We start from the raw sequence: 24,233 nt of genomic DNA on the forward strand, positions 1-24,233 counted from the left end.
TTTATATTTTTTTTGTATTATAAATATCTTTGGCATATGTTGGTGGCTTTTTGATGTTACCAGAAAAGAATATGAAACATGTCTTTTTTCCAATCTGCTGCCAATTCAGTTCTAGTGAAGTAATTGCTTTTAAAATGCGGAACCTCTCAGACACTTGTTGTCTCTTTTGTGACTTGGATAACTGAAGCAAATGGGGGGAAAAGTCTTAGTTTTTACTTTAATACACGCTTTATTGAACATGTTTATGGATTTTAATTTCATTCTGAAGTTTCTTTTCTTGTTTTATTACTCCATTTAAAACTTTTCACCAGGGAAAAATTATCTGTGAAATGCCAAGTTTTATGACTTATAAAGCCTTGGTTAATGTACATAACTTTTTCATGACACTTACACTATAGTAGTATGTTTTATACAAAATACGTAGCATTTGTGTGTTTTATTGAGCACTGAAATAGCAGCTTCAATATTTCTAAACTCTGTACCTAGTTTTCTAAAAGTCTCCTGGCTAAATAAACTCATAAGATTTTTTTTCAGTATTTTATATTAATAGCTCTGCTGTTTCTTTTGCTGTGTTAATTACTTTTCTGTGTAAGGCAAACAGCTGCAGGAACCCAATCTTTAGAGCTCACTAGTTACTGCCAATAAAAATCACATTTACAGGGAAATAAGGAGAGGTTTTATCGATTCCTGAGCTTTAAACCCTAATGTATTGCTTTCATGTTTGAATGTTTGAGATTCTTGGATTGTTTATTCTGATCTTTGATGTGGTATTTATTTGAAAGTATAGATCACAAGTACTGTACAGTATCTACTGTGTCTGGCTGCTTATAATATTTGCTCAATGTGGTTATATTGATTAACTTTTTCTAAATGTATCAACAGTTCATATCCAAAATAATACATCTTGAGAATAAAAACAATTTTTAAGTCTGAATATCTCTTAGCTTTGGAGGAATAAAAAAAATCTATATTGAAGAAAATAATCAATTAAATATATATGATATGTAGATTTTTGAGCATTGATATGTGATCTCCTAAGTCATTTGACACTGGCATACAATACATCAAGACAGACTCAACACAATAAATCCTGTAGTTGTACGGCCTTAAGCTGCTGCTGGGATTTGCATTTTCCCCTGAATTTGAATAATTAAGGATGAAGGAAATTAGAATTCAACACTGTATAGCATGATATTCATCCGTCCATTAGTTATTTTTAACATTCACAATTAGTTGGCCACTATTTCTGCCATCTGGCAGACTGAATGGACCTAAGAGACTTCGTAGAGGAGTATATGAATACAGATAACCACTTAAATAACAAAACCTTTTATTTTATCTGGCTGTCATCCCTTTCTTTACCTAGCCAAACATTTTTAGATTTTAGATTAGGGATAATATTTGTAAAATCAGCGAGAACAAGTAGATTCAACTTTTTGACCTCTGTTAAATGATTGTGAAATTATTTCTTTTGGATCTTCCCATTGACGTTCTGTGATTGAATGCAGTTAATTCCGTCACTGATTCAATCTGTTTTGTCACATATTTGATCTACTAGACTTCTCGTGTAAGAGGCCAGTTCTTAAAAAATATCTCAATGACAAAATGCAACAATATAAAGTGCTACAGGCTTACAGAATTATCTTCATTTTTCTGCTCCTGTTTTTTATTTGAGCTAAATGCAATTATCTTCAGTTTTTAAGGCTAGAGAGTAGCTGAAGCTTCTTAATTGTCTTCAACAGGAGTTAAAACTCATTAGGTAATTGCTGGAGAAGAGACAACTACAGTTTGACTCTCCTGTATTAATTAGTGCAATTAGTCCTGTTCAGTCTGTCTCTCTGCTGTGGCCCTCAATCACTTCCCAAATGTAATTAATATCTCACCAATGTGAGTCAACTAAAAAAGTAAAGTTGCTACCTCATTAACAGACTTCTTCATAATTATAATTAGAGGAAAGTAGAAAAGGTTTTGAGTGCTACCATAAAGAAACACTTAGTATATGAATCCCAATGGGAAGTATGCTCTACATGGGATGTGTGCTGTACACTATGCTTAAATATTATGTGCAGTTAAACTATTCCAGGGCTATCTGCATCTGTAATATACATCGCATGGGTCAAACTTTTAAACGTTTTAAATAACAGTATGTTTTTTCCTGCCACCCAACCTCATTTCTGTTCTTTTTTTAGCGATCCTCTGTTCATGTGAATGTGTTCAGAGTGATTACAGCCCCTCAAGGAGAGAGCAGGTGGGCACAGGACAAAAACACATTATTGTTACTGCAGGGGACATGTTTTTCTTTGTTTAAAAATGCATTAAAAAGAAACAGAACTCAAAATTCTTCATCTCGAACCGAGGTTAGTTTGTTTTGATAGCAGAACAAACTGTTAAATAGCGTACCGTTTATTATTTTTCAAAAGAATCGTACCATTAATGAACAAGAAATGTTACAACTGGCGTGATTATGATCATGATCTACCTGTGGAGATCACACGTTACATGCAACAAATCCAGGTACATTATCAAACTAACAAAATGAAGGATGGTAATCTGGTCAATATCCCAGGCCCTGCCAAAGGCTGGTACTGTCAAGTGAGTGGTAAGAAAGAAGCCATTGCTAAACAAGACTCAGCAGAATTCTCACATGGCATTAGAGACTAAGGATATACTGTAAATAAATGCCTCTCATCAGGAGGGCAACAGTACAGGGGGGGAAATGGCTGTTGCAAAGTACAGTATGTGTGAATCCTAGTGGGAAAACCTGTTAGAATCAGTGAATAATCCAGGTTACAATTTCACTGGATTAAAAATATTTACTCTGCAGTACAGGCAGTGACTGAGCACAAGGCCCAAACCACAATGATGTGGTTTGACCAGGAAAGAGTCAATGTCCTTGAATGGCTCAGAAATAAAATCTTGACTTACATCCAATAGAAATTCTCTCCTGCACATCACAAGGGACAAAGTTCCACTCAGAACGCTGGGCTTTATTTAGCAAACTAACTGGTCCCCATGACTTGCTGGGGAACTTACATGCAGAATTCTCAATGAGCATCACTTCCCTCATACATGCTGTCCTGTTGGCACTGTCAGATTTACTGTGTAAAAAATGATGTGGGTTTTGACACTCATCACTCTTGGGTAGGTCCACGGGTTGCAGCAGTAACACCAAGTTTTTTCTCATTACTATATTTGTAAAAATATAGCTTTTTATTTCATTATTTTTCATAGCTCATGCTTTGAAATGTCTTAAGGCATAGCGTCTGCAGGCACTTGAATCAACACTTTGGAGAAAATTAACTCTTAAAGACTGTCACAGCATGATTTCATGGCCGTTCATATAAGCAAAGACTAAATGGAACATTAAATAAAAGAAACGGATTGTGCTATTACTAAACTTTTGTGGTCATTTCGTTTTTTTGCTTTTTTTTATGATATCTGTAAATAAGACATTTTAAATCTTGAATGTGGGTTAAATCATATCACCTCCTAATTATAATCCAAACTCTTAAATCGGTGAAGACATTCTTATGACATTTAGAATTCCTTGGTGTGATTTTGTCATGAGACAAAACATTCCAGAGTTATTAATTGTACAGTGCCGAAAAGCAAAATATAAGACCTTTGGGAAACTGTGGTAAAGGTTTTTGCATTTTCTGCAAAATCAACCTCGAATTATTATTATTTTTTTAAAGATAAACAATGGCACTGTCCACTCTTTGTCGTGCTGGGGTTCATTAGTGAACACCACACTACTATTGTTTGTAAATGTGGAAATGGAATTATTTATAACTCTGCAAATCCGTATCTTAGAACGCTATTATCATTAGTATTGCAGCAGAAACCATAACTGCAGGTGTGGTAGGCAATGCCGAAGCAGAGAGAATGAAAAATATAAGAAGATAATTGATGAGACTAATCCATTGTTGATGTTAGTTCGCATTTTTGTGAATGTTTTCTTGTAATGGGAATCTGGGGCGTGGTTTTGAGATTTAGTGTTATGTTAAATACTAAAAATGTACAAAATAATAACACAGGTAAAAACTAAAAATGAAGTCTGCTTGAGCTTTGCAGAATTTCAGGCCTGGTTTTTCCATTCTTCGCTGTGGAGAAAAAAATCTTTTGGAAAATTATGCAGTAGAACTATCACTCGCAAACAAAAACACTACAAAGGATTTAATAAATATTTAAGGAGAGTAAATTGATTCTTTTCTTATATATCACATTTCAGTAAGTGTGTATTTCAAATGCAGCTTGACAACTAGGGCACAGGATTTAGCCCTGTAGTAGTACTTACACCTTTCACGTTATTGGTGTTGGCAGGATAATGCATTGACAAATATCTGGTGCCTGGCCAGTGAGATAGATGCTGAATAGAGAATTAGTTGCAGATTTTAGAAGAAGGGCACACCGTTCAGATTGGAAGTACTGACATTGAATATGGATTTATTTCTAAAGCTGTGAATCTGTTTAGATATTGGACATGCAGCAGTTATATTAAACATATACTTTGCTCTTTTTCCAACAAGGTTAGATGGGTTATCAGGATATTGAGAGTAAAAAATAAAACAAATGCTAGTGTCATAAATCCAGGTACTTGTTTCCATATATGTATTATCACAGTAAATTATTTTAATCACATTTAAATATGGGATTTCTTCAGACAAAAGGCCATGCATATGTGTTCTAAGTAGTTATGGCATTTTCTCTCTTTTTATGTTTTAATGTATTTTATTTCCCAAGGTTTAATTCAAACCCTCCTTCATTCATGTTTGATTCAGTAATACGAAACATCAGCACTCCTCAGAATTCACACATGTTGTTTGTCTGAAGGTTTTACATGTAAATGTGTGTGAAATTACTGAGAAATTGAAAATTGATGTTTCGCTTTCTCATATACTGAGATGTTAAGAAATCGCTGTGTTGATAGTTCCTTGGAGGTTAAAACACTGTGCTCTAACATAAACAAAAAATAGAATTTATTGCATTTTGAATTTTATGCTGGAAGAAATTGAAATGTGCAACTAAGTGGCAATATTTTAAATTGTTTCTCTGTCCTGTTGTCTTCTAACTGTTTGATATTGCATAGATTCTAGACCTGTGTCACATTTACTTCAGTATATACTGAATATCAACAGAAACTTGTCTCTTACAACGAGGAACATAACAGATTTTTGTAGCAGGCGCTCTGACATTTTTTTGAGCAGGCATGACATCGGTAAATTCATTAAGCCGATTATCATGTGCCATCAAGAGGGTTAATTAATAGATTGTCTACTGTGAAAGTTATAGGGTAGTAATGCTTGGACACAGTAGGAAACAATACAAGCTGTAGATCTGCGATGTATCAGTCTGCATCAGTCTGCAGATGCTGTGTTGTACCTGTAGTTTTCTGGACTGTTTCCGTCGTAGAGCCTGGACATCTCTGAGCCCTAGATGTTGCATCATTCTGCCTTGTCTCATAAGTGTTCAGTTAGGCACAAGACTGACCAGGCCATAATGGTTACATTCTCATCTTGCAAGAAAGCTGTTGTTGCATTAAGAGCATCAGGTTGTGAATGGTCCTGCTGGAATGTTTTCATGTCAAGATGAGCCTGAGGTCCCCAGACTTGAGCAACGTAGGGCTGTGCAGTCAGATTGCCATCGTGCCATCATTCTGCAGCAAATTATAGTAGCTCTTTCATGTGTTAGTTTGCAGCAAAACTTTGCTTGTAGATAAACACTTGGATGCACTGCTCTCACTGCCTGTGACAATGCGTGTCTCTCATATGACAGTTCTATCGACATATTAAGGATATATCTCTCCACATATTAAGGATTTTATTCTTATTTGTTTCTACAACATGTGTTTTCCTCATATGTTGATTTGTGAAATGTATGTGATACTAAATTGATGCAAACATTATCACTGCACCCTTTACAGTACTGTAGTAAAAGGTTTGCTCAGTATAATTCACTGGTTATTGCATGCCTGTCACCAAGGGTCTTTTAAACCGCTGCCTGACACATGAAAGGCAGGAGAGTCAGAGGTTTTATAATTTGGCCATGACCTGACATTCAGAGCACCCCCAGCCCCAGTGAATACATCCAGCCTGTCTTTTTCTGCAAATGGGTTGCACTTCCCTGGGTTTTCTAATAGCTGCTGTATCAGGAATTGGTTATAGAGTCACAGACCAGCACTACTTACTGTAACCTTTTAGCACAATATGTAAGAGACCTACAGTACAAGGCAAGGGCTGGTGCTATCAGTTACTCTTAAACTAGTGTCTTCATCAACATAATTTTTAAAATTAAAATTCATGTAAACTGGGATAGTTGACACCTCTTTTCTTTTTTTTAATGCTTCTAATATACATTATATATGTAAGTCTACATTTATTCCAAAGTGAGTAGGAATATGTCATACTTTTTGATTTAATATCCTTTGTGGGCACTCATGACTCCAAATCTGTCACCACCGAAATACAGAACTTGTACTGCTAATGGATGGGTAGCTTCTAACTGTAACAAGCATGTCCTTTGAGGGTATGACTGGCCAGAAATGATGACAGACTGTGTTTCCTGGCTACTGTAGCCTTTCTGAAGTTGTTCTCTGTGTAATTATGGCTCTTAAATTAGGAGCCAAAGAGAGGAGACGCACATATCAATCTCTGCATTAGGTCTGAGTGTGGAAGAGATTACATGAAGCACTTTGTCCTTTCTCGCTGTGGAAGATTTGTAAAATGCAATAAAAAAATATTTCATTTCAAGGATAAAAATACATTAGGGGAAACAAGTCTGAAGAATACAGATTTAAAAAAAAAGCCAGAATCCAGCAGCTGATGTGAAACTCACCTACTTGAAACTGGTTTACATCAGTTGTATTTTTCTCTTCTGCACTTCAGAATGGTTTTGAATCTAAACCGCAGTGTAGTTGCAGAGATTTCTCAAGTACATATTGTGCTTTAAATAGAATCATTCTGTTGCATTGGGATATTCACTGCTGTCTTGCATAAATGTGTTATGACAAACTTAATAGACAGAGTGACTGCTAAATACTCACACTCTGTGTCTGTGTCTGCAAGATGTTCTGCAGCGGTGTGAAGCTGAAAGGCAGCTGACCCACATTAGATCGCAAAGTGATTTAACAGTCCGCAGTTTCAAATTCTTCCAGCTTGTTTCATTGCCATGCCTTGCAGGCCTGTCCTTAATGATCTTGTGATGAAATGTGACACCCTGTGAAATTCCCCTGTTTCTTGGACGGGTAATCTCCTTTATCAAAGTTTTTTTTGCTATAAAATATATGTTTTATTGCAAATATATACATATATTTAAAACATAATATAAACATATTTATATTGAATACATATTAATACTTGTATAAAAATATTTAATATAAAATATTTATATTAAAATATATAAAAAATATATATATTTGAGATGCTCCTATGGTCCCTGTGATCCGAGTCAAAGCATTAGACATTTCTACAAATGATCAGTTTCAACTTGAGTTCCCGTCACATTTAATAAAATGAATTTGTTTAAATCAAGTGGTTACAGAATAAGGGAGGACTTGATGTGTAGAACATTAGACAGTTTAAGACCTGTTTTTGTACAACAGATGAGGTTATATGGACTAGTGGTGAATTTTCGAGCTGGGATGTCTGGGGGCCCTGTGTGTGTGGGGAGTTGGTTATAGTTTTAGAAAAAAAACCCTCATTAATCTGTCACGTCACCCTGCATCTCCCCACTAGATCTTCATTTCTAGACAGAAACAAATATGCAACCCAGATGGTACACAGGTGGTCTTCGGAGACCCCTAGCTCTCAGCGATTCATCTTGTCATGTCATCGAGCAGCCAGAAGTCTTTATTCAAGGCAAGAACCGCAGTGGCCTTGATGAATGAGATATCAGACATCTCTCCAATGTTATGAGCCATAATGCCTATGCACATATTTTCTGATAAACTGGGAGAGCTAAATTACTTTTCTTTGCTTAGGATTCTTCAGGCTCTCCGGACTGTCTCAAAACAATTTCATTGTTAATGGAACACTTTGCCATTTGCGTGAAACAATAGGTGATCTTAAATAATTGAATTTTGATTTTTTTTTTGTCTCAACACATTTGATGGTCTGATAGATTTTATTTCTAACAGAAAATTATATTTATTTTGTGAAAAGTCCTACAGTAACATTCGGTTGGTTGAACTCCAAAAAATTGAAATGATAACATAATATTTACGGTGTTAGACTTCTTTTCTCTGTTAAATGTTCCCTGTTAAAGAATTAATGCATGAATGAAGGGCTATTTTTCACATGTTTTGGCATACTAAAAGCCCCACTGTGCCTTATAGAAGAGAAGGGTGGAACAGTGTCTCTCATTGAGCTTGCAAGTACAGCCGCATAAGTAGCTTAAGCTGAGATGGAGCCCTCTTTAAACAATGCACACTCTACACTAAGGAAATCCCAGTCATTTTACATGGTTAACATAACCCTGGCTTGAAGAAACAGTGTGTGGATAGAGTTCCCTTTCAGTTGTGTTCTGGGACTGGAAGTGCTGGAAGTCAGGGCAGGCTGATAAAGTCTGGGTGCGGTGGAGTGGTTGGACGACCTTGTCGTTCCAGTAGTTTAGGTGGAAGAGTCACCAGGGCCTGCACTAGGAGTTGTGTGGACCAGTAGAGCAGAAGACACCGCAGCAATGATCCAGAGACGTGTGTTGGGAGTAGGAGAGGGAGAGGTGGAATTCCCAGGCAGGGTCTTGATTTGCGATGACTGACAGCTGTGTATACAATTATGATGCGCGTGAGGGTCTAACTGGTGGATCCATGTTTCTTGACCACTGTGCAGTCCTCTCCACCTCATTACATTGCACCAGCTCATTGCAGCTGTCAGGTCTGTCGTGTTTGTGTTGATTGATTAGCAGCTGTGGAATCCATAGAGCACCTTGTTTTCACTGTTCGTGAGCAGTGTGGTCAGCGGTCTGTATGCCAAATTATTGGTTTGTTGCAGTATTCCTCCTCTCCCATCGCATTCTCATAACAGGAGTATCCACATCTGTGTAAATATTTTCTGTGATTTTTTTAAATGTACATAGAAATTCACCCTCCTTTATTGGGGAATTTAATTACTGCCTAAGGCACTTTCCATTCACTGTATCATTGTGTCTGGGAAAACGATGGCCTGGAAAGAATGAGATGACAATTACAGTACACCTGCATTTCTCACATGCTGTTGATAAGCCACTTGTCAGGTAGTATTTGACAAACTCTATATGTCCTATTATATTCTGTATAAGAAAACTCTGGATACTTTCCAAACAGTTCATGTAGAATTGATTTTTGCTTCAGTGATTGACTTTTGAGAGGTAATGGAATTCATATCACTTTCTTTCATAGTCCAGTACAGTAGGTACCTCAGATAATTACTCTTTGTCCCCATTGTTTCTTCTGCATGTACTGTAAGTATTGAGTTAAACACTCATTATCAAACATAACTCATGTACAATATAAGTGCTTCTGATCTCGACAGAGTGATCTATACGCTTCGTGCTGATTACTAGATTGTGAGGGGGGGACATTTGAAGTTTGTATACTGGAGGTCAGCATTTTGGTCATCTGATTTCCAAACTGGAGGAGCTGAACGTAAGGATCCCTTGGATATCAGAGCAAATTAGAAAATATTCGTTTATCTTGAGATTCAAGTGATGATATTTGAGTGGTAGGATTTCAGTGCAGGCTTAATGGTACGTAAGCAGTTTATTTTGTTTTTATTTTTAACATACAGTAATGTGATAAAACGGTTATGGGAGATATGAGATCTCCCATCATCAGTGTTTCATGTCTTACATTGTACACTTGCTTTTTCCACAACATTTTTGGTAAATTTATCTGAGTTTTTTTTTTTTAATATGACCAGTTATTTATTTTTGAATTCATATTAATGCTTATATATTTTTTTCCAGGCAGAAGCTGAGATTGATATATTGAAGAAGCAAGCTGCTACAGCAGACAACAGTTCCTTTGTCAGCACTGAAGAAGTTAACTCCCTCAGGTCAGTATCCTTTGTGTTACAGTAATAACATTTATCACTCTACTTGATATGTAATAATGTATTCAATGAAAAGAGAGGAAATTGGCCTTTTTGCTGACATTTTTTGTTGAACTGATTTTAGTGGTACTCAGAGTTCAATTTGGAAGTTGACTATCTTTCTAACCTAGGTAAATGGAGTATTCAAGATCAGGAAGATGCTATTATACTGCTTATATAATGGTTTTCATCCAGAAAGGTCTCGAAACACTTTACAGTGTTTAATATCAGCAAAGACACACTTCATCCACCACTGAAGTACTGTGTAGCACCCACCTGGATGTTGTATGAAAACAGCTTCTCTCTACACAGCAGGTCATGTAGAGAACTGCTTCACCGATTGAAGAGAGAAGTTTAAATAAATATACTTGTGCAAGCCCAGGCTAGAATTTAGACAGGACACTTGGGTTAATATCCTCTGCTTTTATGAATAGTCAGGACCATGGCTAATGTTTCATTGAAAGGTTGTATCCAAAGATGCCTTATATAACACAGGTCCACGGTAACTATTTGGATGTTGGGAAATTCTGGACCATTGGGAATTGTCATTTACTGTACTGGTTCACCAACATCTCTTCAAGCAGACACCTGGTTTTCATTAGACTGTTCGTCCTTGAAGTGTCATTTTGCTTCTTTTGTTTTTAAGGAGTTAGCACTATCACTTATCAGTTCATGACTACATCCAACTTTTAACCTTGGACATTTAAATTTTTTATTCCATTTTTTATTTCATTTGTGGAAACTAATGTATTCTAAGTAACGCTCAGTTATCATCCAAGACTAGATCGTTTGTGTCAGAAGTACTGCATGTGAGTCAGACAACAAACGGTATGTCTCTGTTTTTAGGAAAAAGTTCAAACCCAAATGCGTGCTAACGCAATCTGAATGACAAAAAAAGGTTTATAATGTTGTATTTAAAAAAAAAGTGTATTTCTCAGTCACTCTTGACAAAAGATTTTCATCATCCATGAAGAATTACATCCAGGAGTTAAATCTCAGAAGCTGCTCTTTATGACTTAATGTATGGTGTGGGATTATAGATTAGTATAATTTGATAAAAAAATGTAGATTGCATTAAGGATAATTTAATACAGCAAGAACTCCAACGGGGAGCATCTCTGTTTTAATTTCCACCAAAAGACAGCAGCAGGCATGTGAAAGGTTGTTCTGAATGTGTGATTCATTGGTTAGAATGAAGTGCTGTAACATTCACAAAAGCATGTCCATTAATATTCACATAATTGCATTCATTTTTCATTGATGGTATTTAGATAATGGTATGCACAATGCTGTATACAATTACCAGCATTCTGGTCTCTCCCTCTTTAAGGTAATTTAACACTGTACATCACTAGGCCTAATTCTTCATGAACGCATCAGGATTTCAGCATGATCTGTACCCCAGAGAGACAAAACAATCTATGTGGTAGAAAGAAGTGTCCTTTTTTTCTAGTCTTTATATGATGCTGCTTGTGACATAAATCACAAAGAAGTCATTAGAAATGTAAATCATCTTCTGAAAACTATATAGTCTGTGAAGTCTTGGGTATATAATGGACAAACTTGTGTACAGAGGTGGAAATGTCATTAGTTAGATAATAAGATATTATATTTTCCCAAATAGTACACAGTATATATAGTATATTGGTCATTTTTTTGTTTTTTGGGAAATACTGCAAAAGATAGAAAGAGAAACATTTTCTCCCCTGACTCCTGACTCCAGCTCCCCTCATTCCCTCAGCCTTGGAGCTGCTGCTCCCCAGACGTACACAATCCCTACGATCTTGTGCCACGGAGAGCTCCATCAGTCCTTCACTGCTCGAGTTGCCTGTCCAGCAGAGGAAGAGGATGGTGTCCACATAGCCTTCCCTACTGTAGGCGGGAACAGTCACTGAAGGCCCCGCCATCCTCTTCCTCTGCTGGAAAGACAGCTCGAGCAATGGCCAGATCTGATACACGCCACACACTGCTAGACTCTACACACACACTGGTACACGCCACACACTGGTAGACTCTATGCCACAGTGAATACAGGACGTTCTGGCCATACATGGTATGTTTACTATTCATCCATTACCTGTACAATTTGTAAGGTAGATAAGAGAAATCTAGATCTAGTTAGCAATAAGGAGAATCTGAATTTTGTTCTGTTTGTTGTAGTGTTGCATCATCGAACCAGGCTGTCTGGGTGCAATTTTCAAAGATCAAAAATAATTTGAAGTTTGGCAAAGATAATGTACTTGAAGATTTCTCATGGTGTATGAGATTGTTAGATGCGGCTGCTTCCCCATGCACACATACATTATTTATAGATTATTGAGTGCAGTTCAGAGCTGAACTGAAGAAAGTGATGCAGGGGAGTACAATGGTTTTTATTATGGAAATGTGCGCCCGGAGTGAATTAGAAAATTGCATCCATATAGATAGAGATATAAATCTATCTCAATTTTTCTGAGTACATATAACGATTTCATCATCAAAAAATTAACCATAAGCATGTTTATAGGTAGAATGCCAGTGCAGTATTCAAAGCCAGCTTTGCAGAGCAGTTAATTCTGAAACCCTGAAAGAGCTCTAAATGGTTGAAAAGCCCAAGGATCTGTGGCAGGGATTGGGCAATATCCTCACAGTATGACAGAGTATCATCAGCACGAGATGAGATGTGATGCGGTGTGTTTTTAGTGCTGATAGGGACAGAGGTGTCCTATGGGCAGAGTGCTTGTGTGATTTCAGCTTTAAGTTGATAGAGAGTGGTGGGTAAAGGGCACTTGTGATACGTTCCCTAGAGTTAGAGGACAACGAGAGCCCTTGCTGTTTAAAAGCAGCACTGCCAGAGTTAGCATCTAGAATTATTTTAATGAACACTAAACCCACTTGTTCTAAAACGAGTCCGCACTAGGTCCTGATCCACATGTTTGAGGGCCTTTCCTGCATCTAATGGAAGGGTTGCACACAGAGCTTTTGTCTAAATGACAGCAGGAATGATATGAAGGAGATGGTGAACATTACTGCCAGTCCATTTCTCATAAAACCCCTGTGATCACGTTGAGTACATTTAGCTATGTAAGTCACTATTCTGTATGTGAAAACTATGTATGTATAATTTAGGATCTAGATTGATTAGAAATTATAATGAATGACAAGATGTTTAATCTGCTGCCATTAAAAAAAAACAATTCTGTCTAGCCCTGTGTATATGAAATTCTGCATGCCGCCTGAGCAAAAGGTTGAATTCTGTTCTATCGCTGTCCAGTTTGTGCTGAACTGTTTCAGAGCTTTTTAGTGTCTTTGTGCAAACAGGAAGTTGCCAGTGGTGCTTTCACCAAGTTTTGAATATGCACATTTATGCAATCAACATATTTTACTGTTTTCTTTTACCTTTGGCTGACATTTTCTGTGACTTTTCTTACACTTGGAAGTTTGAGCATTAAGGTTTAAAAACAATGTGAAGTATATATATATACAGTGGTATCATTTTATCCTTTCACCCATATGAAGGGTCTGAATACTTTTGCAAGGCACAGTAATGGTGTATAATTCAACATATAAAAATGAACAGTCAGAGGAGTTTTTGAGAAGTGTTGTTGTACTGGTGTTGTAGGGCATAAGTTGTGAAAAAAGAAAGACCAAATATTACACAATGCCCCCGTGGAACAAAGCAATTATCAACTTATTTTCAGCAGAGAGCTTTTCTAAACTTGTTACAAAACAATATGATCAGCTTCTCAAGTATCTAAAAAATGAACCAAAATGCCTGTATTTAAGGTGGAAGGATAATAGTTATGCTAAAATTCCTCACTGATAAATTGTGAAACTTGTGCCCACTACTGCCTTCATGCAGACCCATTAACCCTGTCATGAATGATATATCATGGCAGTGTGTCTGTGAGCTTCTGCGCATTAGAGTGATAAGCAAGGGGAGACTGACTTTTATTTTCCAACCCCAAGTTTTGATGTTGGAATTTTGTAAACTTATCATTTTTCCTGAATATGGTCACCCAGGTAAAGCTAATAAGGGCGATAATAAGGATAACACTTTATATGAATGTTGCTGCTTAATACTTCATAACAGCTACAGAACAAAACATTATACCCGCATTCATAATGCATTCTAGGAACCTGCACGAATGGCATAATGTGTGCATAAGAGGGCATGACATTCGTTTTAGGGTCCTACTAAACATTGTGAAGGAGTTAAGAAGTCATTATACAGCAACATTAAAACAAAGAATTGCCGAAACAGGAAGAATATTATCGAATAAGGCAAAAACTCTAGCCTGGCTATCTACAATTTAAACATCCTGCCATAATAATGTGCTCAGCTTTTGACACAAGAGGTGGTTCCAGCTTCAGGTAACTGGATTTGTCCCTGTGAGGACAACAGAAAGCCATTTACAACTAGGACCTTGCAAAACTCGCGCCTTGCTTAAATGGTGCCCAAAGACTTGCATTTTTAAGAATGAAAAGAGTTCTTGCTTTAGCGTTGATAGAACTATTTTTCCTTCGTGTAATCACTTTATAAGAAAAAGAGTTAGAGATCTCACAGTAATAGCAGATTGTTTATCTGCATATGTAGGGCTGTCAATGATGAGCTTGACAGATATCCTTATTCTGTATGTGTCTACCTCTGTAATTGATTGCCATTCAGTCTAGAGAATGTAGCATTCTATAAATCTGTATGTGTTTGAAGGTCACTGACAGGGCTATCAGGCTTGTTTTTCTTAGACTTGTTATTATTTAATGTATTTTGATAACAAATAGTGGATATAGTGCAGGATATAGTTGATGGTGCCAACCGGTTAATTCAGTATCAGCCTGTGACAAGGCAGGTTTGCCCCAAGGAATTGGAGGAAATGGCTGCATAAAATAATAAAATAAGGACTGGCAGTATGAAACTCCATATTGTAAATATTGAACATGTTTTGATATTAGTAGGTGTTCAATGTGTTTTTATTTCTTTGTGTTGCTTGTATTCAGCGCTATATTGTAGGTGTAAATAGTGTGGTTTAAACTTGGTTGGGAGCATCTGTTGGAATATGTTGGGTGAAGTGCAGGGGTTAAGTTCTGTCCCCTTCTGAACTCTTGAGCCAGTTCATCTCCGGTGCTCCAAGAGCAATGCTGCAGATAATGAGGCCAGTCTATTACAAGGGGTGTTCATTCTGATGTTTTTTTTTTACCTTGTGATTAATGCTCCTGGCCTTTTGGTGGTTTATCTTTCAGTAAACCCACTACCTTTTGCTTCATTTTGATTCCTGGCGGAAGGTGATTATTAATTCTGCCCTCTTTATGTGGAACGTTTCCAGTTAAAAAAAACAAAAGTAATGTTGTGAACTCTGGTCCAGAGGTGATTCAAATTCTGGGTGCATACGCTACTGCTGTGCTATTGAGGAAGGTACTTCACTTGAATTACTCCAGCAACTGCTTTGCTTTACAATTAGTCTTCGGGTGGTCATTGTAAGCAAGAATCTGTTCTCAAATGATTTACCTGGAAAAAAATAAAATTCCTTGTAGCTTTCTCTCCTGACAATCTTGATAGTACTTTTTGGTCACTACGCTACAGAGAAAGGATATTGCTTCCCTGTCAAGGAGAGTAAACTAGGATAATGTCAAGTTCTGAATGAATTCCACACACTGACAGGGAGAAAGAAAGTGATTTTTCCTCTTCTTTAAAATAGGAGATCGAGAATATTTAATGCAATATTATAAATGTATACACAGTCCTTGTTAAGAACTACTGTACTAATAGCCAAGTAGAGTGGGCTAAAAGCCTCCTCATGTTGGGTGCCTTTCCCAAGACCTTTTCAGAGACTCTTTTTAACTGATGAAACTGCATGGCATTTGCATGATATAAGCTGATGTGTATTGTGACGAAGCAGAGGAAACTGGAGTGACGAGACCAGAGTTTCCATACGCATTCCAGACGGAGAGGACAGAGAAATCTGTGGCACTTGCTGGGGGCAGGTAATCAATGAGAAAGAGCACGCAGAGGGTGTCTGCAGCTGGGGGGTTGTGGATCAGTGACAGCGTGGGTGCTACAGTTGTTTAAGCCCTGCTCAGAGTGAGATTAGCACCTCAAAAAGGGATTTAAAGAACTGGAAATCGCCGGTTATTGTGTTGGATTGTCCAACACTGGCCAGACAGTATCCTCTCAAATACTGTCAAATAACCAATATTTAGATTACATAGAGAGAATGCTTGGAGGAAGTAAAAGTGTAGGATAAGGACCAAATCTTAGGGGCAGTTGGGAAGAAACACTGGTTTGGTCCTGCCTGAGCTCTTCGAGTTCCTACATCTAGTCAAGCTACCTCAGAGCAGAGTCTGTTATACTCTATATATTTTTTGCCCTGGACTTAAATTAATATTCATCACAGAGTGCTTTAAAGTTTTGCCTTAGATTAGGCGGGGTCTTGGGAAATAGTCTTTGTAGCTCATTACTGTTGTTTACACCTCCCATTGTTTATTGCAGTCAAGGAGACGAGAAAGGCTTATGATGGAGCAGCGCTCTGCAAATGTCTTTATTGCATTTGTTGCAGTATTTCTTTTTACCACGGGGACTGAGGCTAGAGGGTGAACAGCTTCAACCTTAAATAGTGAAAAACTTTTATCTTTAAAATTGCAAAAGAGAACAAAAAGTGCTCGAGAGGGAAGCAACATCTGCGATAACATTCCTGATTTTTATTTTCCACTGCTGAACCATTCAAACTTAGTGTATGTGCTGTGCATCCCATTAGATTTTTAACAGTACTTGAAAGCTCCCTGGAAACACACTTAACAAAGTACCACAATTTATCATCATTAGTAATTTAATAGGGTTATATGCCTTTCAAACTTTTTTCCTCTTATACTTCCCCTGTTAACAAGGCCTTGCAGTGCAGCTTGCAGAGTTCTCACTGTGAGGCTTGTGTTGAAAGTAGTCAGCTGGTGTTTAAAAGTGAGCACTCTTCCTGTTGGTGCATTATGCTGTGTTTATAATCGAAGCACCATTTTTCTCATGTCCAAGGATGAAGCTGGTTAGCAGCTTCATGCCTATAACACTGTAATAAATCAGAAAACAAAAAAAATCATTAATTGTTTCATTCCAGGACTGTTCTTTGTGAAATTTAATGAAATGTTGATCTTTTCATATACCACTTCCACACCCAGCTTAGCCCTACTTACAGTATGTATAGAAAATGCAATTTTTAAATGTCAAATGGCAGTGAACAATAACAAGTTTGGAACAGATATTCATTCTTTTGGTTTTCTTGCAGACAAAAGATTGAAGAGTTGGAGGCAGAGCGCAGGCGCCTTGAAGAGCAGAATAATATGCTGGAGATGAGGCTGGAGAGGCATAACCTCCAGGTAAAACATGAGAGCTAATAGCATGAAGCCTGTTATTTTCCTGTTTGGTTTGTTGCATGTTGTTTTGATATGGCATCCAGCAACATTTATCCTTAAGAAGAACTCTGCCATCCGAAGTGAGTAAATCGATTTGCTGAAAGGTTTCTATTCTGTTAAAAAGTACAGTTGCCAGATCCAAAACACTAAGAATACAACAATGTTTACAAACGGGAGTTGGCCATTTGAGCCATTTTGGCTGCTTGGTTTCTAATTGATCCAAGGAACTCATTCAGTCATTTCTTGAAACAACAACATGGCTGGATACTTTATACCAGTTTTCCAGCACTGGTATAAGTACAGTACTCCCTCTTCTCGCTTTTAAATACAGCTCTCCATCCTTTTCACTTGTATCCTCTGGGTCATGTTTTGTGGATGATTCTGAAAAAAATTGTCGAGCTGACATCACTCTTGCCTTTGTGCATTCTGAATACTTTATTCAGGTCCCCTTGCAGCTTTCTTCTTTCAAGACTAATAACGTTAGGTTCCTGTCAGTGTAGGGTATTGATTTGAGCACAGAAATATATCTGATTACTCTTCTATGGACTGTCTCCAGAGCAGAAATATCAGTGATATGGAATCCAAAGTTGTGCACAATGTTCTGTAGATCTTCCCAGGGAATAGATCTTCCCAGCAAAATGATCATTTATAGTAGTCCTTGATTTAAATTCTGCAGGTTTAACAATACATCGTAATACTTTGTTTCCCTTTCTTTCTTTCCTGCAGTGCCTGGAAGATAACAATGTTGTGTCCGTATAGACAGCCAAGCGTTTATTATTCATCCATTCATTTTCTAACAGCATTATCCGAAGTGGGGCTGCAGAGGAGCCGGAACCTGTCCCGGCAAGCGAGAGCGCAGGCTAGGGTACAGCCTGAACGGGACGCTGGTTTAGCGCAGGCACAGGCACGCACACACCCACAAACTCGCACAGGCACACACACACAAACTCGCACGAGAGCCGTTTTCCCCCAAAAGCCAATCAATCTACCAGCATGTCTTTGGACTGTTGGGGGAGACTGGAGCACCCAGAGGAAACACCGTGTGCCTGGGGAGAACATGCAAACTCCACACAGACAGCACCCCAGGCCCAGAATTGAACCCAGTGCCCCAGCGCTGTGAGGCAGCATTGCACTACTCTCCTGCCTGTGTTTTTCATAACTAGTTTAAATTGCTGTCTGAATACAGAAATTTGCACTGATCTTCATTTAAATTTAATCTACCAGACGTTTTCCAATCCTGAATATGGTCTTTTGTTTTTTTTTAACAGGTGCCAGAATGTTTAGCAATCCTCCTATTTTGGTCATGTGTGAATGTGTCCAGTTTCCCTCACTGTGGCAGAATCTAGGTCATTGCTAGAACTCACGTAAAGCAGTGGTCCTACTGATCCCTATTGTGCTACACAAATTACATCATCCTAATATGCCTTTTGTACCTTCTGTCCACTAACCGATTCGTAATTCAACTGTATATGCATTACCATGAATGCCAGCTGCCTGCAATTTTAGAATTAATTATGAAAGTCTTATATCAAGTTTATATCTCTTACTGCCGTTGTTAAAGAAGTCTCGCTAGTTTCTTATGCAATGGTCCCCTGTTTTAGTTCCAAATATTTTTTTCCATAGCCTTTCATGTAGTAGAAGTAAGGCTTATTGGTCTGTAATTGCTTGGTGGCACTTCGTTAACACTTACGTTATCACTCTACACAATGAGTGTTATCGTTGTATGAGACCTATGGATAACATGAGTTAATTTTATTAAGCACAATTGGTAAAATACCATCAGGGCCTGGAGATGAATCATTATGCGCTTCTAGTACCTCTAACAGTTATGCCACTTACTGTATGTGCTAATATTATTTAATTTTAAGAGCTTTATGTTTGCTTTGCCTGTGGCATGTTGTTTTTTTTTCTTCTTTGGTAAATGCCACGGTTGTGAAATATTCATTTAACACATCAGCCTTTTCCATTTCATTATGTAAATATTTTTCGTTTTTGAACACTGAGACATTTCATCCTTTACTGTTATTTTGCTGTAATAATACTGAACAAAACTTATTTTAGACAGTATTACACAATTTCTTTCTACATTTCTCATGATCTTTCTCATATTCATTTTAGCCTGTAATTACAGCTTATTATATACTCCTTTTCTTAAATTGGGTCATATTCTTTTTTGAACTGCATACAGAGCTTGATTCTGCATGTATTCTTTTTAATTGATTATTTAACTATCTGGGCTACTGCTGGCCTGATTTAGATACTGTATGCTTGTTCGTGGGATGAGCCTGTTCTGTGCTTCAGGTACAATATCTTGACATCACTGCCTTCCATTTTCTAATGATTTCATAACTAACTTATCCCTACCGACTTCCCTTAAAGTGTCTCATTCCTTCATCTGCTTGGTTGTGATTCTACGTATATGGTTTCAAAGTATGCTTTACAGCACTCTATATTACAATCGCAATTCCCTGTTGGTTTTCTCAGCTCTGGTTTCCTCACTCTATCTTGTTTGAAAAGACCAGATCAATACAGACATTCCTTCTGGTAGGTGCTCTGACAACAGAGTAAGGAAGCAATTTTTGGCAATGTCTACCTTTTCACTTTCAGCTGCTGACATTCCTGTTGGGTTTTCTCGATCTCTGTGAAAAAAGTAAAAAGTTTCCACGAAAATCATTTCTTTCTTTTCACCTCCTTCGCTGATAAAAGACTTCGAATTTGTATCTGAACTGGGAGGTCTGTTGCTATGCACTTTCTTATAAGTCTAACTCGTGTATATATATTCTGAGACTTGACTCAGCTGTGCTTGAGTGTTTTTCTTGATGTCTAAAGCAGCTCTGCCACATTTTCCATCTTTCCTTCCTCTCCAGAGTGCTATGTATCCACTAATGTTGTATTCATCACCACAATTCCGTTAGCCATGTTTCAGTGATTACAATTACATCATAATTACATGCTAATGCAAATGCTTCTGTTCCTCGCTTTTAGTTGTGGATACTTCTAGAATTAAATTAAACTGCACACATTTAATTACCTGGTCCTTTGACTTTTTTTTATTCCCTTGGCTTCCTTTGTTAATTCTATTAGCTGTGCGTCTCCTTTGTATATGTTCCGGGTATTTTCACTGTCTCCATTCTGGTTGAAATGTTTTGGGATTCCTCATTGGATCTTTGCCCCGACCATAATGACTTCAGAGTTAAAATGCATCAACAATGACGTGTTATGGTCCATCTTGTGGGTTCTCTCAGTCTCACTACATCAGTCATCAGATACAAGTAAATATACGTGGTGAACTAAACTCTCAAATATGGTTGGGGAAAAAAAGTTCAACTCTTGAAAATTACAATGTTAATGAAATAGTTTAAAATGAGAAAAGCAGTGGGTTCACGGACATAAGATTTCTTCTCTTGAAGAAAGAATTTCTGAAGCAGCATTCTGCACTTTACGGACTCACTCTCTCAGCCTGGCGTCTTGGAGAAAAGTTAAAGCCCTGGCTCTGACTGCTTGCAGTCACGTGGTTGGAAAGGTCAGTTTGCCAGTTTAGTTGAAGAGAGAAGAGAAGCCAGTGAGTTAACCCACGGAAATGAGTTGTGTGCTAGCCTTTAAGGCACAGCCTCACAGATGATGATTGGCTTAAGATGTCATCAAGGATAGTTTTAGTACCCACTCTGCAGGTCTCTCATTGGAGGATTTTACTTTGGGTGATGAACAGTGACATTGACCCATTGGCTTGGGGAGAAAAAGACTAACGACTCAATGCAGCCCATCTACACTATGGACTATTAGATGGTTCAGCACTGGGCACAGTCTGAATGTTACATTTTATTAGCCACATTCCTCTGCATTTACACAGAGGTCCAAGCTGCTTGGTCAAGGCACAGAAACATTATTAGAAATCTTAAGAGCTTTTAATTCTAAGTGAAACAATCTGCCTTGCAGTGACAGCTTCAGTTTCATTTAAATCATTTTTTTTCAAGAAGGCACTGGATTTTGTGCCATTTTTTACTGATGCCGTTTAACTGTGTAGCTGCGTTTTCCTGGAAGCATCACATGTTGCTAAATGTAAGGCAATTTTATCAACACTCTACTGTTTTTTTTTTCTACTGCTGAACCATTAATTTGTGATCTGAATTCCTAAACCCTTTATTTTACATTTAAATTTCCATCCTCTAACCAGCTAAGATTTGGTGACAAAAAACAGCACAGCTAACATGGAGTGAAAATTGAAAAAGAAACCCAGAGTGCCTAACTAGAGTGTAGAAGGTGAATATTAGCTGTGACACAAACTAGCTCATTCTTCTTATGAATTTGGTTTTACAAAGCAGATTATAAGTTCCAATCCACCTATTAACATTTGGCTATAACTTATACAGTAAGTACTTAAGCTAATTATTATGTAAGACCTTATTAATGTTTTTTCTTTGGCTAGGATCTCCAAAAAAACTGAATTTCTGAAGATTTGATTAGCTGCCCTGTGTGCATTCTGGTACAAAAGACAGCACCTGAAGCACTCCTCCCTAGAGATGGCTCCTTTACTGAAGCACATTTTTTCCAGAGTTGTTTCGAATTGCTTTGGGATCCTTAGTGATGTTCTTAATTGGGAGGAAATCATGCGTCATACACCTTCTTAATTGCACCAGTAATACAATAATTACTATTCTAAGCTACAAAGGAAGTCTCTACAAATTGTATTACTGGAACTAGTTTAACAGAGTAAAAAGAATGCCTGATGAGAGCATAAAAAGATAACCTTATTGTGGCATGCTTAGCTGAAATCTGCACTAGAAAACCGCAAGTTGTTTTGAAGGCTTTTATTTCCACTTATTTTAGGTTTGAGTGAATCTCACGTTAACTGTGGGGGAACCAGTGCAGTCATGAAGATCTTGGTGTAATTCAACCTCACAACTTCCAAGTCGATCTGTGCAACAATTCCAGTGCAGTGGTGTTGTTAAGATTTGTAAGCAAGATGGTGGTCAGACAGCCATTGTGGTCTATACAGTGAAACCGTCTTGCCGTATGTTGGTTGTATTGTCATTATAACAAAGAGGTTTGAAGCTAATTGGCCGAACAGTCCTTGAACAGGAGCAGTATGCACCCGAGACCACCTTTGCCATACAATTGGTGACATGCAGTGCTCGGTCGATTATCACAGCATAGCGTCCAATTTTGTATTGTCATGAAATGTATATTCAGGCAGCACAGTGTTTGCCAAGACGTAGGCAGTCTGAGGTAAGAACAAACTGGCAGATACGTATTCATCTTGGAGTGTGCAGAAATGACAGTGTCGTGTGTTGTGTTAGTGACATGGTCGCTAGAATGAGCTATTCATGTTTACAGTTTTTGAAGAGCAGGAGACAGTGTTACATTAACATTGGAGAAAAAGAGAAGATAAGATCACTTTATTGGCCATATACAATTTCTTGTATTAAGAATTTGTCTTCTTTCGCATACCCCCGTGTGCTCTCCATGAGACACACAGACGGGGAGAGAAGCTTGGGGTCAGAGCGCAGGGTCAGCCATTTATACAGCACCCCTGGAGCAGCTGGGGTTAAGGGCCTCGCTCAGGTGCCCAACAGAGTAGGATTCCTCTGCCTGCCGCAGGATTCGAACCGGCAACCTTCCAGCCACAGGTGCAGATCCTTAGCCACAGAGTCACCATTTTTTTTTTCACTCCATTCAGTGACTTGCAAGAATATTGTTAAAGGGCTTAAGGATCAGGAACTTGTCTGTTCCGGTATAAATGTCCAGTATTTAGCTTCCAGGCTGAACAGAAGCGTTTTACACATTGGAAAAAATTGGAAGATAATACATAGTTTTACATTCGGTAACAGTAATACTAATACTAAGACTAATAAAAAAGTCCTTGCTCTCCCAATAGGTCTGCTGTCATTGCTTGGAAGCCAATTATAATGAATAAAGTCCACAACATCCCTAATGCTGAGCAATTGCATCATTCTGAATTAAGGTTTTAGCAAAGAAGAGGCAGACATAGATATTAGAATAATTTAAAAGGAATCTCAAGGACTTGATGGTATTCTATCAGTTGTCACTTAACAAAACAGGCACTTAAGACGAGCACATTGACAGGAACATTACTAATGTAATGCCCATCCATAAAAAGGATGACAAGCCTCAACTCGTACATCTGTGAAATGTAAGTCTATGAAAATGATGATTTGAAGTAAAAAAAGAGGATCATCTGAATGAAAGTAGCTTTAAAGGTGTGGAGTCAACATGAATTTAGAAGCACTAGGTTTTACTTTAGAAACAGTTGGTGTTGTTTTATTTGAACTTTATTCGAGTTCTTTGAAAAACAAACAACAGTAATGGATAGGAACAGGTAATGGTGCTGTACAGCATGTATTCTAGTAGTAGGCACTTCATGACAATGCAAGTGTAAGGACTGAGAAATGGTTTTGGATCAATCAATCATTTTTATTTTTATGTAGTGCTGTTCAATCCAGAGTATACATAAATTATATGCATGCAGATTCGCCGTGAGCAGAAAAAGGGGGGAAAAAATGTAAATAGATGTGTGATTGTGCAGCTTAGCCTTCAGTGAAGCGTTCTCTTGCCAGAGTTCAATTGGAGACACCTGTCTGAATTGCCTGTTTAAAATCCTTTGAGAAGAAATTCCAAAGGTGGAAAATGGGTCTCAATCGATTGGTCCTTTTGATAATGGAACAATAGGATCGGCAATTAGGCTATAACAGCAGTCAGGTGCAGAGGGCAGGGGCTGTGGCTAAGCTCTGGCAGTGCAGGGAGAAAGTCAGGGGTAGAATGAACTGTAGCGAG

General features: G+C 37.8%; 1 protein-coding gene across 1 annotated transcript in view; it reads left to right on the plus strand.

The window, feature by feature from the left end:
* mad1l1 (mitotic arrest deficient 1 like 1) overlaps positions 1–24,233 on the plus strand; it is a 280,158-nt gene that overhangs the window by 87,018 nt on the left and 168,907 nt on the right. The window contains exons 14-15 of the mRNA XM_088936727.1: positions 9,940–10,028; positions 17,315–17,405. Of these exons, the coding sequence (XP_088792853.1) occupies positions 9,940–10,028; positions 17,315–17,405 (180 nt within the window). The remainder of the gene's footprint in view (positions 1–9,939; positions 10,029–17,314; positions 17,406–24,233) is intronic.

This window comes from Atractosteus spatula, chromosome 18 (genome assembly GCF_055471065.1).
Source record: "Atractosteus spatula isolate fAtrSpa1 chromosome 18, fAtrSpa1.hap1, whole genome shotgun sequence".
NCBI lineage: Eukaryota > Metazoa > Chordata > Actinopteri > Semionotiformes > Lepisosteidae > Atractosteus > Atractosteus spatula.